The sequence below is a fragment of the Anopheles ziemanni genome, chromosome 3 (genome assembly GCF_943734765.1).
Source record: "Anopheles ziemanni chromosome 3, idAnoZiCoDA_A2_x.2, whole genome shotgun sequence".
NCBI classification, from domain to species: Eukaryota; Metazoa; Arthropoda; class Insecta; order Diptera; family Culicidae; genus Anopheles; species Anopheles ziemanni.
Window position 1 is genome coordinate 85,183,478 of NC_080706.1, and position 16,333 is coordinate 85,199,810.

The 16,333-nt window shown below is 41.2% G+C and overlaps 1 protein-coding gene across 1 annotated transcript in view; it reads left to right on the forward strand.

Moving 5' to 3' along the window:
- Nucleotides 1–419: 419 nt before the first annotated feature.
- Nucleotides 420–16,333, forward strand: part of LOC131286817 (protein amalgam-like) — a 57,475-nt gene continuing 41,561 nt past the window's right edge. The window contains exon 1 of the mRNA XM_058315819.1: nt 420–480. Coding sequence (XP_058171802.1) covers nt 420–480 — 61 coding nt within the window. The remainder of the gene's footprint in view (nt 481–16,333) is intronic.

Consider the following 16,333-nt stretch of genomic DNA (forward strand, 5'->3'; position numbering starts at 1 on the left):
TGAGTTTGTGATTGTGTGTCTAGGTTTTTGATTTTTTTCATGTGCGTTTGTATCGTCGAGTGTGAGTGTCGAGTTTGAGTTAGTCCTTTCACCAACGCCGTCCGTTGATAAGAAAATTACCCCGTGGCGTAATAAGTTAGGAAATTTGTTTTCTTCAGTGGGAAAACACAAAATACCTAACACGGAAAATAAACCTCAAAAGGCGCTCGGAGCGTCCACCAGGGAGAAGGAAGTACGTTTCACACATGCTCCCAGAAGCAACTACTAATGTGTGACGAGTGTGTGTAGTGCATCAGTGGAAAGTGTAAGAGCATCGAAAGAAAGTCTAGTGTTCTACACAAAGGAGTAAGAAAAACAACCAAACGTTCCACCTGCCGAGGGAGGGGCGCAACCAGCCAAACAACAAAACAGCAGAAAATATGGCCGGCTACGTCTGCCATATTTTGCTGTTCTTTGTGTTCACACAGGAAACTGCTTACGGTAAGAAAAACAAATATTTATCATTCCATTATTCATCATCTAGGACTCAGAGGGCAGGAAAACAAAAGTTTCCTCCACTTGTGCACACAGAAAGGGTCTTTCGGGATGGGGAGCGGTTGGAAATGTAATTTAACCATTTGGGTAAGACCTCGGCAAAATGGTGTTTTCCTCTCACGCGTCCCCATCTGTGCGAGAAGTTTGATTGATGTACGTTCGGCTGTCAGTTTCTTGGCCGTTCAAATCAAAGAAGCCAAACGGAAGATCTAGTTAAACACTAACAAAACTTAGCTACGACTCCGAGGATCTATGGCCCAAAACAAACAATACCTAATTGACAGCACTGGTAGCAAAATCTCCGAAGAGCAAAATTGCCGGACAGCTGGCCCAGAGAAAAAAAATAGAAAAAAACCCCCAAAGTCATCATACTGTTTGCACAGTTTGCACACAGTTTATCAACAGGTAATGTCGTCAGTGACAAAGGATTCCACACAAAAAATCACTTGCCAATGAGTCTTCACGGAATAGTAGTAAAGGAACGTGCCTAGCTTATCAACCATTTCGACATTCATCCCTTGGAATTTATGTCGCTCGACAGATCTGTCAACCGACCCGTAATTGACGATAACATGTTATCTCTTTGCTACCGGCCTTTGGTTGGCTCCAATCGATTACAATTTGCCAATGAGCTTCTGCTTTCGAGCTCGTAACCCGTAATCAGCTTCCATCAGGACGTCTTTTTCTCTCCCGCCCTCAGCTTTGAACCGAATCCCCCCGCGGGAAATGTTTGAGATAGTGATTCCAACAACCTAATCAAAAGCCAACAGAGTTGCCTCAGTACTATCGGATGTTGCATCGGTCTTCTCGATGGTAAACATCTACCCACCGTACTTTCCTAGAAGAGCATCAAGCTTCATCAAAGCTGGTCTCCAAGTTGTTCTAAGCTGTACATGGTCCTCCGGGATCAGGACGAGAATGGATCGAAATCTCCGAAGATGTGGCGGAGTATAAACGTTGCCTTTCGTAGAGCCGTTGTCGTCGTGACTCTTAATCAACTTTTGTTTGTATCATCGATCGTACACCATCAAGTCGAGTCAACTTCATCTCGGGTACGGCTAACATTGTCTAGAAGGGGTTACGATTATTCATGCATGTCAGTGTGACATCAAACCCTTGGAATGCGTGTGTGGCGCACTGAAATGTATTTAAATGTCTTTAAATGCCTCAACCATAGCCAGTAACGTTGACAAATCGTATGAATCCCAGTGTCTTACGCCGTGATTGATGGCCTTTTTGCTTCTGGTGTATCCAAACGTAGCTTTTGCATTGCGCTTTATCGAAGGCAACTTAGGCTGCAACACGAAGCCTTAGTGAAAAAAGAAATTAAAGACTATTATCGATCAATTTTCATTAGCTTTTAATTGAAACGACGGGTTAGTGACATGTCCACTCCCGTGGCCTCCAGAACTCCAATGTGTCCGCTCCTTGGCTGTCGCTACGACCGCTTGCGTCCGTATGCGCTTGTTCCCTCCGTTAGAACGATACTTCCCATGACAACAGATGGAAGTGGCAGTCTCACCATTGGACCCGGAAGAAGGTGCATTTGCATCGTCAAACAATATACCCATTGGGGAAAGGTGCTGTGATGCAGATGTTTTTCAAGGCGTAAATGACCTTCCTGTTAGCGTAACGCTCTGCTCTCTTTCGGCCCATTCTTCTTTTCGTCAGGACTTTCAGTGTGCACGTGACGTTAAAATATTTGCATTTCAAATTAGCTGGCATTCGGTGCGTTAGCGTCAGTTGAAAACTCCAAAGCTGTGGAATGAGCGCAATGAAGAAAGCCCGGCTTCAACCGATTAAGCAAATGGAGCATCGCTTCGGTAGCTTATGCAAATTGCTGATACCTATGAGCAGTGCAGTTTCCACTGGCTGCCCAGGAGGAAAACAAAAAGCGAAAGCAGTGATCTTCTTGTACAAAATTATTTCCATTGTTCGTGACAGCCAGGTTCATCCAATGCATCAAGCTAGTCTAAGAGTTATAACCTTAAATCGCCTTGGTAAATTTTCACAACGTGCTGCGCAAAGCTGGCCAGTTTGTTTTGTTTGTTCGACCGTATCTGAAATTTCATGAAATCGATTATAGATGCAGGTGAAGTCGTATGTCCGAGTGTTCCTCACTGGAATGGAATGGAATGAAAAAGGTGTCCTGAAATATAAAGGTAACTAAAGAACTACAGAGTAGTTATTGTCACAATGGATCATTTTTAAATCAGCAATATTTGCTTTTTAGTTGAGGTCCCGTACATGCATGCCGGTTGTTAATCGTCCTACAAGAGCCAAAGCACATCCCCTGAAATGTGAGTTGGAATTCTCAATAAAACTGGGTAGAAAAAAAGTAGAAATTTTTGCTCTGTAGAATAAAATTCACAGGCATACTTTGAATGAAAAATTACGACTCAAAAGAGGATAAAGGAATTAATGCCTTAAGTCGTGTAAATTAGTGATATCTGACAGTTTAAGATAGATCAAGTACCTCAATATGTTACACAACGAACCAAGGGGGAATTAATAATTCATATTTTTGTCAAAATTATACACTATGGTACTGTCTCAAATATATTAACTCAATCTTGTACATATTACGCATCCTCAACTTGCTAATAATTAAGTTGGGATTTTTCAAAAGAAAATATAGGATCCAGAAATTTTAGCAGTCGATAAGGAGCTCTACGAAATTTGTTCGTTATGTTTCACTATCTGGCTGAATTTGCCTCACAATTTCAAACTACACACAAACAAAGAGCACTCTAAAAACTCTACGATTTTGTAACAACGTGATCGTTTCGATATCGTAAGAGATGGGAGATAATTAATCTATGCGAATTTTAAGTCATTGTCTTACTGAGACTGCGAGAAATTAATATTTCTTGCTTGAGGGATGCATCATTTCGCACTCTACATTTTTCCCTTCTCTGAAATCGTTCTATTTTTTATTTCCAGTCAAAGGAACAAAAATGCATAATTAAATATGTTTTGATTGACCTGGTAGGAGTAACAAAAAGAGATTTGACCAATTACATTAACGAAATTCAAAAAATCATACAAACATGATTTTATTATTCGTGAAAGTTAATAACGTAACCAATATTTCAAAATGCTCACACATAATGATTAACTTATCAAACACAAAGGCTTTGACATTTATTCTTATCCTTTTAAGAAGTTACTTATGTCATTACAAAAATGGCTTAGAGGTGAAAATCGTTCGTAGTCTGTGAAACATTCATTCCATGTTCACTATATCCTTGAACGTTTTTTATATTCCTACGCTTCAATCCGAGCGAAGCAAAGGTTCTCAGAAGAATCTTCCAGAGCCCATTCGAATACGACGATCTTAATTCGAATCGACGGACCTTTGGAATTGTCTGCTCAAATGAAGCAACAAGGCAATGAGTAACACAAATATAAATTCCAACACCAAAGTGTAATTGCTAAAGTAACACGTACGAGGGATTTGCCATCAGAGGACGTGATAATGTTTGTTTGTTTGTTGGTTTGTGTCCTCCGGAAAACTTTATCGAAATACGTTCTTTACATCCCGGAATGGATCAGAAATTGAGCGTTTCTTCCCGGGGTTGGAGTACATCCTTACAATGATCGCCAAAAGGATAGCTTTTTATCTCTCTTTCTCTAGATAACTTTTCGGTGGCAATGTTTTTTTCAAAAAAAAAAAAACACTTCAAATTGGCACGATTGCATCGAAGACAAATCCCCTATGTCACCGACAAGTGGATAATAAAATTTCCATAACGATGTCCCGTGCAACGTTTATTATAAGAGTTTACACCCCGGTCTCCAAAAAAATTACAACTACGCACCCGTATCCCTCACGTTGCTCGATGCTAGACATTTTGTGACTCATCTCGTTAGACTAAATCAAATGTCGATAAATCTTCCGTTAAAGATAACGGCCACGGCAGATCTCGCATCCCGTACATTCAATCGATTTTCGTACCCATTTGTCAGACTGGCGCCATCGTGTACGAAAAATTTATGAGATCAGCGATCCATTGAACCCCAGTCATCTGAGGAAAACGTATCCATGACACGTAGCAGTCAAACAGGAAAAATAAAAGGCACCAAGTGGCTGTAGCCATAAATCAAAACATTCACAACACATAAACGCGACCCTTATAGTGGTGGTTGTAAAGATCATAAAGAAAATGGAAGCTAAAAGAAAAATAATTTACACTGAACCGAGAGCAATATTCACCTTTATTTATGCTGAAGTTGTAATTCTTTCTTGAATCTTATTACCACAGAAAGTCATATACAATTCTTGTTATAAATGAAACATTTAAGGAAACTATTACAGACGCATTATATTTTTCTTAAAAATTTTGCCGAATTATTTAACAAAAAAAAAAACTATTTAATAAAAAAACAAAAGATTATTTTCATGCGCTCCGAGGTTCAATTCCGTTTGAAACGCGTCTTCCAGTGTTCGTTTCTCATCGAGGACTTCCTTTCAATATTCTTCGCTTCTTCCTCAGCACCTTTGAATCATGACTAGTGTGACCCCACCACCCGGGGAAAAACTAAACCTTATTTTGGAAGCCCCATCGTCAAGTTGGGCGAGCGGCGAAGTTCATCAATATGTTTGAAAAACTTGTACGTTCGCTTTTCCATCAACCGGGAAAGGGTGGCTGATAAATATGCATACCAAAGTTCAGCTGAAACTTTATCAGCTGAAAAAAAGAAACCCACGCTGAAGTCAACACTGTTTTAACATTAGCCTTGAAAATTGTTGCTTCCGTTTCGTTTGAAAACTTTCCGCTTGCCTCATGCTTACAGAAGTTTTCCCAGGAAGAAATTGAACACATGAAACGCTCCTGTTTTTCGCCCGTAGACTTGGCCGAGCAAAGAAAATGGATTCAATTTTGTACGGGATTTTTCCTTCCCGTCCGCAAAAACGGATCGACATGGCAAAACGCCAAACTTGGTGCTGCTTACTCGTACTGTCGGAAAATTCATTGCATTCCGCCCATTGCCTTCCACCCCTTATCTTTGATGTGGCCATGATGTGGATAAACTTCGCGGCAAGCCGTTTGATGCCATTGTCCTTGCTCGGAACCCTCAGTTTCGTTGAGGGATGGATTTTTGGCCAACAATTGAAAACAGTTTCAGAGCCAGTCTATTTGATTTACTTTTCCGAGTGCGGGGTTAATGGCAACGAGAGAGAAAAAACCCTCATCCCAACTTGCAAACAAAAGTCACTATCCGTAATCTAATAAATTTATTGGTTTCCTTTAGTTCACGTGTGTGGAGCGATATCTATCGGAATAGAGGAGAACAACAATGGGAACGGGACAAAACGGAATCCCTACATTAGTTTCATGTGAAAAACGGAAGCAGAACGTAATATTGTCGTTTGTTTGACAAGATCTTCTACTTTGATTCGCACACATGCTTGACATGGATATTCTCGATTCGAATCGCTTGATTCTGTGCGCTCATTGTGAAGTTCTCGAGACCATTATCTCGTTTGCGATGTATTGAAACGACCTCAAAACTTACTACACTTTTCCGAACGCCATACCCAACGACATTCTTTAATGTTGATGATCGCCTGATAGGGTCGTTTGGAAAGCTCTGCCGTATTAACGATTTAAGTTATCGCTGGGAAAAATGTCTCCTATCTTCGCGGACGGTTGTGGCAGTTTATTTTTCCACATTTCAACCATCCATCGGGTGTCTGCTTCGAACTCACATAATCAAATTAGAGATCGTCGGGCGAGGGAACGTGGGGTTTTGCGGAAAACGATACAATTTTGCGTTTGATTAACTGCACCGATCGACGTGCATTCATCCGAGGGATGGTCAAAGCGGAGTAGGGTTCGAACTACCCTTACTTCGTCCGGTGGCGATTTTACGTCGTCACCCTAGGGACGACCCGTATGAACGTGGAACAGATTGACCGCCGGAAAGGGTCGTTACGGGGAAAATATAACTATATTTAATCACAGCTCCATTTATGGCTTCCGGTAGCCTCAATTTGTCTCATTTAGCCGCTTATCTTGCTTCATCTGCTCTACATGTCGGGATTCGATTGGCATACATTTGATGGGAAAATCGAAACGGGCCTTGCGGACTGGGAAACTATGATACAGAGGTCGATAATATTACATAAAGTTGTTAAAAATGATTATGTTGTACAAATTTTGCAGGTTCAAGCAAAAAGAATTAGCTCATGTTTTTTTATTTAGCAACAACATAAATACTGCACCAACAAGCAAACCTTCGTTCCATGATAAATTCCCCGATACATACAAGCGTTTGAAGCCAATTGTTCATTATTTTCAGGCATCGCAATTAAGAATTAGTTTCATACGCCTTAATGTATTCACTTGGTGTGAAAAATTTGTCAATAATTCTTCTTCTTCTTCTTGGCGTAACGCCCTCTTAATCATGCCTGCCCGTTAAGGGCTTACGAGACTTGTTTCCCTGTTGTACGTGGATAGAGGGTCCGGTATCGGTTGGGATTCGAACCCACGCCGTCGTGGTAGGTAAAATCGAGGTAGGTCGAGGTAGAATATACATTACAATTCAATAAATCTGTAGTAATAATAAATAAATTTTATTGCATCTTCTCGTTTTTCAGAGCAAACAACAATTTTCGTTAGCTTAATCCGACTTTTTCTCACTTCAATTTTAAGTTTTATCATTTTCCCCTCATCTGTTCAGTTGAAAGAGGCATGACAAATTTGAACATGTTGAGCAAACAAGTTTTTTTTAATAATCCATACAAATCTATCGGTATAAGGCAATTGGATGTATCGAACGCAGCATGCAGCCAAAAAAAATCTATACAATCTACAACAAAGTCAAATAGATTTCTCCTAAGCCTGGCCGGCTATGCCAAACCATCTGTTTGCCTGTTATGATCCCTTTTCTCCCGGTTCCCATCGTTTGGCAATCCCTTTCTTTATTGAATTTCACTGCGGTCGCGATGCAGCGTCGAGGTTCCTGTAAAGCCTCTGTGTTCCTTGAAACGTACGGGATTTAAATCTACGCATCTACGTTGGCTAACTTCTCCAATGTCGAAACAAACTGTCGTCCTTGAATGTACCGACCGCAAAACGATTGCGCCACCGACGAAAACCACCATCCGGAGTCCTTTCGTCCTACCCGACCCTTGAGGGTAGGGTCGTTTCACTCCATTATGCTGTCGATTGGCCGTGTTCCGGTTCGAGAATCGATTGTTCGGTTTTATTTTTAGATGATAGCTTCAACATCTGTTTCGGCAAATGTTACGTGGGTTAAGTTTGTTACGGGAAGTGTACTGTGAGTCGTTTGGTCGCTGTTCTTGTATGTTTCCTGGAAGTCCTGACGATACGCCATCTTCATGGCGACTAATTAATTTACGGCTCATTGCTTCGCTGCTTCTCACGCAACGCACTTGATGGATAAACTTATGCCGATAGATAATTTAAGAGAAATCGACATTTTAAACCGTTCATTTCCAAGAAACATGTCTCGAAGTTCTCCGGCCAAGAACTTGCTTTAATGGTAATTATGACCACCAGGACGGTTAACTTTTAAATTAAAGACAAATCACACCAAAAAACACGGCTCGGTCCACAGAATTGGTACGGTGGTTTTTTGGAAGGTTTGGGTTGACGTGATTAAAAGTTGAAAATTGAAACACTTCTCACCTTACTTCTCTCGAAAGCGCTACCGCATCAACATTCGCTCCAAATCCCAGAGATTGAAGGCCTACTTTAGCGACGAAAAATTGGAACCCTGCATAAAACGGTTAACCGTTTTAATTTTGTAATCAGAAACCACTGAAAACCCAACGCTGGTGGTTAAAAGCAGTGAAAAAACACGAAAGTGTCAACATCAAAGGGAAAAATCCTCTGCCCCGCCGCGCGATAGGCAAGATTGGAAAAGGACCCGCTTTTGGTTGGTCCGATTTTTGGAAGGGTTTCTTCGCCCATTCCCACCCAACTCGGACGCGCACTGAAAGGTCTTCGTAGGCGGTAGGATTTACAACGTGGCGAAACGAGTTGTTGAAAGGGATTTTCGTTCTTCATTTGATTTTTTTCCACAGAAGCTTCTCTGATGACATTGTTGCTGTGACTATATCGAGGAAGGTTTGTGATCTTTTTACTGTGAAATGTTTCTTTTCACGAAATTTGCTACAAAAACTGCAGTTGGCTTCCAAAAAAATAAGTTGTTAAACACCTACTGTAAAGGAAATCTCTATAATTCAAAGGAAAATCATATAGTTAAAAAAACACTTGCTCTATATTATGTTTCACATTATTCTTTTATTACAACATTTCGGTAGAACAACGAATTCATAATAATCGTTGCAAACAAAACTTGTGTACTGAAGATGCAATTGCCATATTGAACGGGCGTTATTTGTTTCAACACTTCCAGAGCATTTGATTATTAGAAAGAATGGGATACGATTTTCCACAAATTGGTCCAAAATCGAACATTTCCAAATGTAAATGTTTCAAGTTGTTTCAAGTTCACAACAGGCATGAAAAATCTAATTGACACCGCAGTGTTGGATTAAACACGGGTTTAGCTAACTGTTAATTTATTATGACTTGCTTAACAAAAATATTTATGACAATGATAAAACTAATTATTTTCCACACAGCGCGAAGCATGATTGTCAAATTTTAATTTGATTGAATACTATAGACTGTTTTAGCGTATGCTAAAACTCACGTCTTTCGTCTCCGGTGGTTCGTTTTAGATAGAACGTTCGGTTCAGAAAGAACGTGAGTTCTCTTTATTTTCTCTCCGTTTAATTTACATGTATCGCCCTCTGCCGGCAAACCTGGCGCTGACGTTTGAACCCGTTAAAATGTTTAAATTTTTAACAATGATGCTATAATAATGAAAAGTGCATGTTGATTGAAGTGGTATAGTAGTTTTTACTTCTCTTTACTACAGTATTGAACAGCCATCATTTGAAGCAATAAGGTTGGCACAAGGCGGACAAATCGTACCGTAAAATGTGAATTTAAAACTTATCAATTCCTTTCCATAAAACAAAGGTTGACTCAGCAAACACCTTGTAATTATTTTCCAGTGACTCAAATCCACTTCAACCCAGCGTTCCTTCGGGCCGGCTTCCGTTCCGACACAAACAAACGTGCCAATGTGCCATAACGCCGTCGGTTACCCTCCATCTTACCCTCTTGCGTGCGGATGGCCAGGACGGAAAACGGGCTCAAAACAAAATCGAGCGAGTTTTTTGGGGTAGTTTCATACGATTATTACAACGTTTAGTTTGAACGGAATATTAATAGAACTCAATTACATCCCCTATTCCACCCTGTCTTTTAGCTGGCGTTCAAAGACGAAGAAAACTCAAGTAGTTGGGGATTTGTCTACCGTCTTTGAGCAACCTAGGAAGGATTTTGGCCAACTCCTCTCGCAAACGGATGTTTGCTGTCACACACACGCACACAAAAGGGAGAACCCCCTGCCACCATTATCTCGCTTTTCCGACCATTATGGAGGGATGATTGATTTTTAACAGGATTATTACAATTAACTGCGAAGCATTTCCCCAAACATCGCCACGTCACGACGCTTCCGGCCATGATTTATTTTCAATTCTTTCGTCGATCGTTTAACATCCGCATTGGTGTTAATTTGCTTCGCTTAAACCACTTCACCATTACTCCTTTTAAAATTATTATTAAATTAGAATGGCTTTGCAGAGAAAAAATAATGAGTTAGGTTACGGTCGTGAATTGTATTTTGAAAATGGTATTGTGTTTTCCTTCACTGGATTTCGATTTATGCGTCTATCAACTATTAAAAGCACATTTGACAAATTATAACTTTTTTAAATGGCTCTTTTCTAAATGATCGCTCTACATGGTTCACCCACATCCAAAATTGGCGACGTCCTTCGTGCCGCTTGAATTTTATTAATAGTAGCGGATGGATGTTGTGTTGATTATGACATTTTGATTTATTGTCTGACCATTTTCTCCGGCCTTCCATTTTTCGGAGCCTTGCGGTAAGCAATTTGAACACCTTTGCTCATTTGCATACAGTAAACGGAAACGGCTCACCGGGAACGCGCCAGGTGGGGTGCACGGAGATTTACAAGATGTATGTTGTCGTTCAAAAAGTATAAAAATGCTCTTATCGCAATTGCACACATGTTGAAAACGCTCTCGATATGTCAGACAATGACTACTTACTTCCTGCAAACACAAACGTAAAGCTTCAAATGGTTTGTAAAATAATAATTACATTGTCAACGTCGGTTGAATCTATCAGAAGCTGGTTGATATTTTCCCAATCCAGTGCTCCGGGAACATTTTCACAAAGTTATATTTTTAAAGTCACTGAATAGTTCATGTCACCCTTGAAACAACTTGCTTATCCTGTTGATGAGAGAATATAGGATGGTTTGCTTCATGAAAAATGTGTGTACAAACAGTCTTTATTTTCCTTTCGCTTGCTCTTCTTATGTTCATGTTCCTCTACGTGGTCTTTTTCGATTTCCGAACGGGTATTGGCGCCACCACCACGGCAAACTATCTGTCCAAGCGGTGTTAATAAACGACGGAAGCCACTCAAAATAACAAGTTCAAACTAATGAATCATTAATCCGTCATATCACTCATACATATAAATTGATTCATTATTTTTGTCATTAAAATTAATGAACATGTCAGCTCAGTCCATCTCGGGCGCCATTCGAGGGAAGTTCGCTTTTTATCCGATGCTTTTCGTGGCCTTTGGTTTGGTTGAAGGTGTGAAACCGGTAAAAATAAACCCATTGGCTAGTGGTCGAATCTGGCTCGCGATTAAATCTGAACACTGAAAATAGTTAAAATATTTAAAGCATTCTTGCTAAGTTAGGCACTCACAGTTTGCGGACTTCGTTCGTGAACAAGCAGATTTTTCCGCAAATCATTTCACCTCTCATCGGGAGTAGAAAACGAGGGAAAGAGGGAAGAAAACTCGCCGGATATCACCGCATGAAGCTTTTTCAAACCGAATGTTCCAATGAGTTGTTTAAGGAGTAAAAGGTCTGCCTTGTCGTTCTCTCGTAACATTTTTTCCTTTGCTTTTTACTTATTAGTTTATTTTCCTTGGATTTTCCGTCTCCTGAAAATTTTAGGAAACTCATTTATGGTTGAGGCTGTCGGTGTTTTCATGAAAACAATTTAAATTAGAAAACAACCCAGTGGGTCGATAAAATTAGCCATCCCGATCGGACTTGTTTTGAATTTACAGCACCTGCCGAAGGCATTTTTTTTTACCAAAATATGGTCTAACTGCTTCCTCAACACTCTCTCTCACTTGTGTACCAAACCATAAACCTAGACTTTTGCAGGTTTGATTGAATCGGAAAGTTTCTTTCCCACCTTAAACCTCTCCGTTCTGCTGCTTGCGGGATGATTACACGCTCGCACTCTACCACTTTGGCTTCCGTTCGTTCAACACAATGTTATCTTTCGATAACGCTTATCGTTTAGCTCATTTGAAACTGAATAGTGTTTCCTCCGTCCGCCACCTCTGTCCCGATTGGCTTCAAGTAGTAGTAGTTTCGACAACTAATATTCATAAGCTGACGAAGAAAGCGTTCGCACTGCAGGAGAAAGCTTATCCGTAGGCAAACGACAAGGCGACACAAGGAAAGAGGTTGAGATTGTTAGGGGCTGATAAAAAATTAACCTCACCTTGCATCTGGTAACTGATCTCGAGCGGGAAAAAATGAAGACAACTATGGCTCGATGGCGGAACATCGAGGATGACGAGGGCACGAGCTGCTTCGTAAAGACATCGTCAGGCTGTTGACAACCTGGCTTGACGACATAAGGACATGCCACCTTATTTATGTATGGTTTTGATCATTAATTTATATTACAACCCGACGGCAAACAACCTCACAAGCTCGACGGGCCCGGACACAGCTTCTGTCACTGGAGTCATTTCCTTTTTCTTTTTACTTCCAAATGGAATACATCCTTCTTGAGGAAAGTGACAAAGCGATGACTTAATGAGGAAGGAAAGGCGCGAATTTTTTTCTCTCATCCGAGAACGAAAAACAGGCCTTCCCGTGAACGTTTTATGCTACGATGCCAACGGTGCTGGGGGATTTTTTGCTGCACATCCAATGAAAGTGTTCTTTTAAAATGATTAGTGTAAGAAGCAACCGTTTATTTTTCTTTTTGTTACAGTTCACTTGAATGAGAAATAATATCATCAAGGCGCAAGGTGTGTGATTTTATCCACGTTTCTGCGCTAATATTTTCTTATAAGCACTGAATACAATGCCACGGTTTGATGCTAGTTGATGATACCTATCATTGCATCCAATTCACAATAGCAATTATAGTACTCGACCGAAAAACATCTTTTTAGCTAGCAGCGAGGTATTTTCCGACGAGCGTACCTAAGAAACATCAACCAAAGATACGTAAATTTTTCGTTACGCAACTTCAGATAGAATTATATAGTATAGTATTAGCTTAAGTTTAAACGAGATTAAAAAGATAATGATTGAGTAATCCGTCATAAATTTTAACCTTTTGTTTTTGCATATATTTTCCTAAACGCTAAATCCGCGACGTTTTCAACATCGATCACTTTATCTTATATAATAATTTTCCTTCCGAGGGTCGACCATGGCCCAACAAACACGCGCGCGAAAAGTTACCCTTATTCGATCCATGCCTGATTCAATGTCGCTACTAATTCAAAATCAGAAAAATGGGCCTGTTAAGCAAAACCGACCCTTCTGTGCGCAATTGTTGGAATTTTGAGTTGTAAGTGTGTGTAAGAGTGAGAGAAAGAAATAGGGAAAGGTGGAACGAGAAAATAAGAGAGAAAGAGAGAGACATACAGTAAAGATAGAGGCAGACATAGTGGGGAACAGAGAGACAACAATGGAAAGTATGACAAGGTGAGGCATAGGGATAGGGATAGATATAGCCAGAGAGCGAAAGAGAGAGAGAGAGATAAATAAAAAGGGAGAGAGATTATGAGAGAGAGACAGTGTGAATGCGATGGGAGATAGGAGATAGGAGATGGGAGATGGGTGATTTGTGGCAGGAGGTTTGTGGTTTGTGATGGGAGATGGGAGGTATGTTGGTGGGAGGTGAAAGATGAGAGTTGTGAGGTGGGTGGTGGGAGGTGGGTGCTGGGTGGTGGGTGTTGGGTGGTGGGAGGTGGGAGGTGGTAGATGTTAGATGTGAAATGGGAAATGTAAGATGGAGAGGGGGAGAGAGAGAGAGAGAGAAAAAGAGAGAGAGAGAGAGAGAGAGAGAGAGGGAGAGGGAGAGAGAGAAAGACAGAAAGAGAGAAAAGAGATAGAGAGAGAAATCCAACGGCATTGGACGGTATGTCCGAGTTCACTTCGCGATTATGTGAGAGGAAGTGAGAACAATCACGCTCGCATACAGGATTAGCTTATAACGCAGCCAATCGATTCGTATTCTAATCTCAATGCTTGTGTTTGTGGATCTACGAATACAAGAAAACAAAAGAAGAATGCGAGAAGTGGGGACCGCTATCCACGGCAGAGTAGACGATCGACCGATCCGAGAGTACTGTTGTTCGGACAGGTAGCTTTACCTTCCGCGAAACGAACAAGGCAAGAGATGGGGGTCGTTCCTTCCGCGAAACACAGGAAATGCGGGAGAGAAAGCGGCAGAGTGTGCCGAACGTCGAGTCTTTCGCGAATCGTCACACACATGGAAGGCATTCTCCATTACAAACGAAAGAAAGGAGAAACTGATACGTGGGGAATAGTGAACCCCAGAATTTGCAGCGAATGCGGCACGGATGGCATGGAGAGAGAAGGAGGTGCAATGCAATTGACACCTCTGAATTGTTTTAATACTGTTTGAGAGGATTCTTACAATTGGCCGAAACAATGCGCAATTCACATCGCAAATCGCATTTACGGATTATCATGCGTAGTAGGAGTGTTATGCTTAGTTTACACGAGACGCAAAAAACATTTTTTTGTAAACCTTTTTTTCACACGCTAGCCGAAAAACAAATGTGCGCAGATTTTGACCGTTGACTGACTCACTAACAACATTTTACCGTTTGCAAAGGTTGCTTTGCGGTTCATGTAAGCTAAGCATAAAAAGTGGTGCAACCACAGAACATGCGCTGTGGAGCACAGAAACTGGTACAATATGCTGTAACTCGGTACAAGTATCTGTCTTTGAAAAATTTCCTATTAACCGAGCTGTTTGATAGACGCGTTTAGTTTTTTGGTAACATTTTGCGGTATAACAGTGTGTCAAAACGACAGGGTTGCATGCGTGATAGCGTGAGAATTGAGGAGTGAGAACGGGAACGCTCACTCAGGACTAATATTAGTTTAGAACTATATAGTTCAAATGTTTGAACCGGAGCCCGGGACGGAATATAAAAGGGAAACCCGAAAGGGACTGGGGGTTAGGATCAGGAAAACGGATGAATTAACTTAATTTTGACGAGTCAGTTGACTAAGTCTAAAATAATTATTCACTTCGAACTTCTTCGAAATCCGAAAGTTGTAGTTACAACACAGTGCTTTTACATTTATGTCGATGGGGGCTTCAGTTAAAGGGATAAATTCTGTGCGCCAAGACCATGCACTGGTCGAATAGGGAGAGGGTCAGATTATTTCGTTAGTTTTGATCCCACAATTCATATTTGTATTTGAACCTGCCAACTGCTCGGCAATTGTCAACACAATATACCTTCTGCAGAAATACCTAGAAACTGTAACGGGGACGACATGGAACCTTTAATGGACCGGTAGATGAGCCAGGAACTGCTGACGGGCCAGGTACCTGGCCTAAAAATCCTAGTCCTATATAATAATTTTCCTTCCGAGGGTCGACCATGGCCCAATAAACACGCACGCGAAAAGTAACCCTTATTCGATCGAAGTCTGATTCGATGTCGCTACTAATTCAAAATCAGAAAACTGGGCCTGCTAAACAAAACCGACCCTTCTGTGCGCAATTGTTGGAATTTTGAGTTGTTAGTGTGTGTAAGAGTGAGAGAAAGAAATAGGAAAAGGTAGAACGAGAAAGCGAGAGAGAAAGAGAGATACAAACAGTAAAGATAGAGGCAGTCATAGTGGGAAAAAGAGAGACAAAAATGGAAAGTATGACAAGGTGAGGCATAGGGATAGGGATAGATATAGCCAGAGAGCGAAAGAGAGAGAGAGATGAATAAAAAGGGAGAGAGATTATGAGAGAGAGAGGCAGTGTGAATGCGATGGGAGACAGTAGATGGGAGATGCGAGATGGGAGATGGGAGATGGGAAATGGGAGATGGGAGATGGGAGATGGGAGATGGGTGATTTGTGGCAGGAGGTATGTGGTTTGTGATGGGAGGTGGGAGGTGAAAGGTGAGATTTGGGAGGTGGGTGGTGGGAGGTTTGAGGTGGATGGTGGGAGGTGGGTGCTGGGTGGTGGGTGTTGGGTGGTGGGAGGTGGGAGGTGGGAGGTGGTAGATGTTAGATGTGAAATGGGAAATGTGAGATGGAGAGGGAGAGAGAGAGAGAGAGAGAGAGAGAGAGAAAGAGAGAGAGAGAGAAAGAGAGAGAGAGAGAGAGAGAGAAAGAGAGCGATAATGAGAGAGAGAGATAGAGAGAGGGAGAGAGAGAGAGATAGAGAGAGAGACAGACGGAGAGAGAGAAAGACAGACAGAGGGAAAGACAGAAAGAGAGAAAAGAGATAGAGAGAGAAATCCAACGGCATTGGACGGTATGTCCGAGTTCACTTCGCGATTATGTGAGAGGAAGTGAGAACAATCACGTTCGCACACCGGATTAGCTTATAACGCAGCC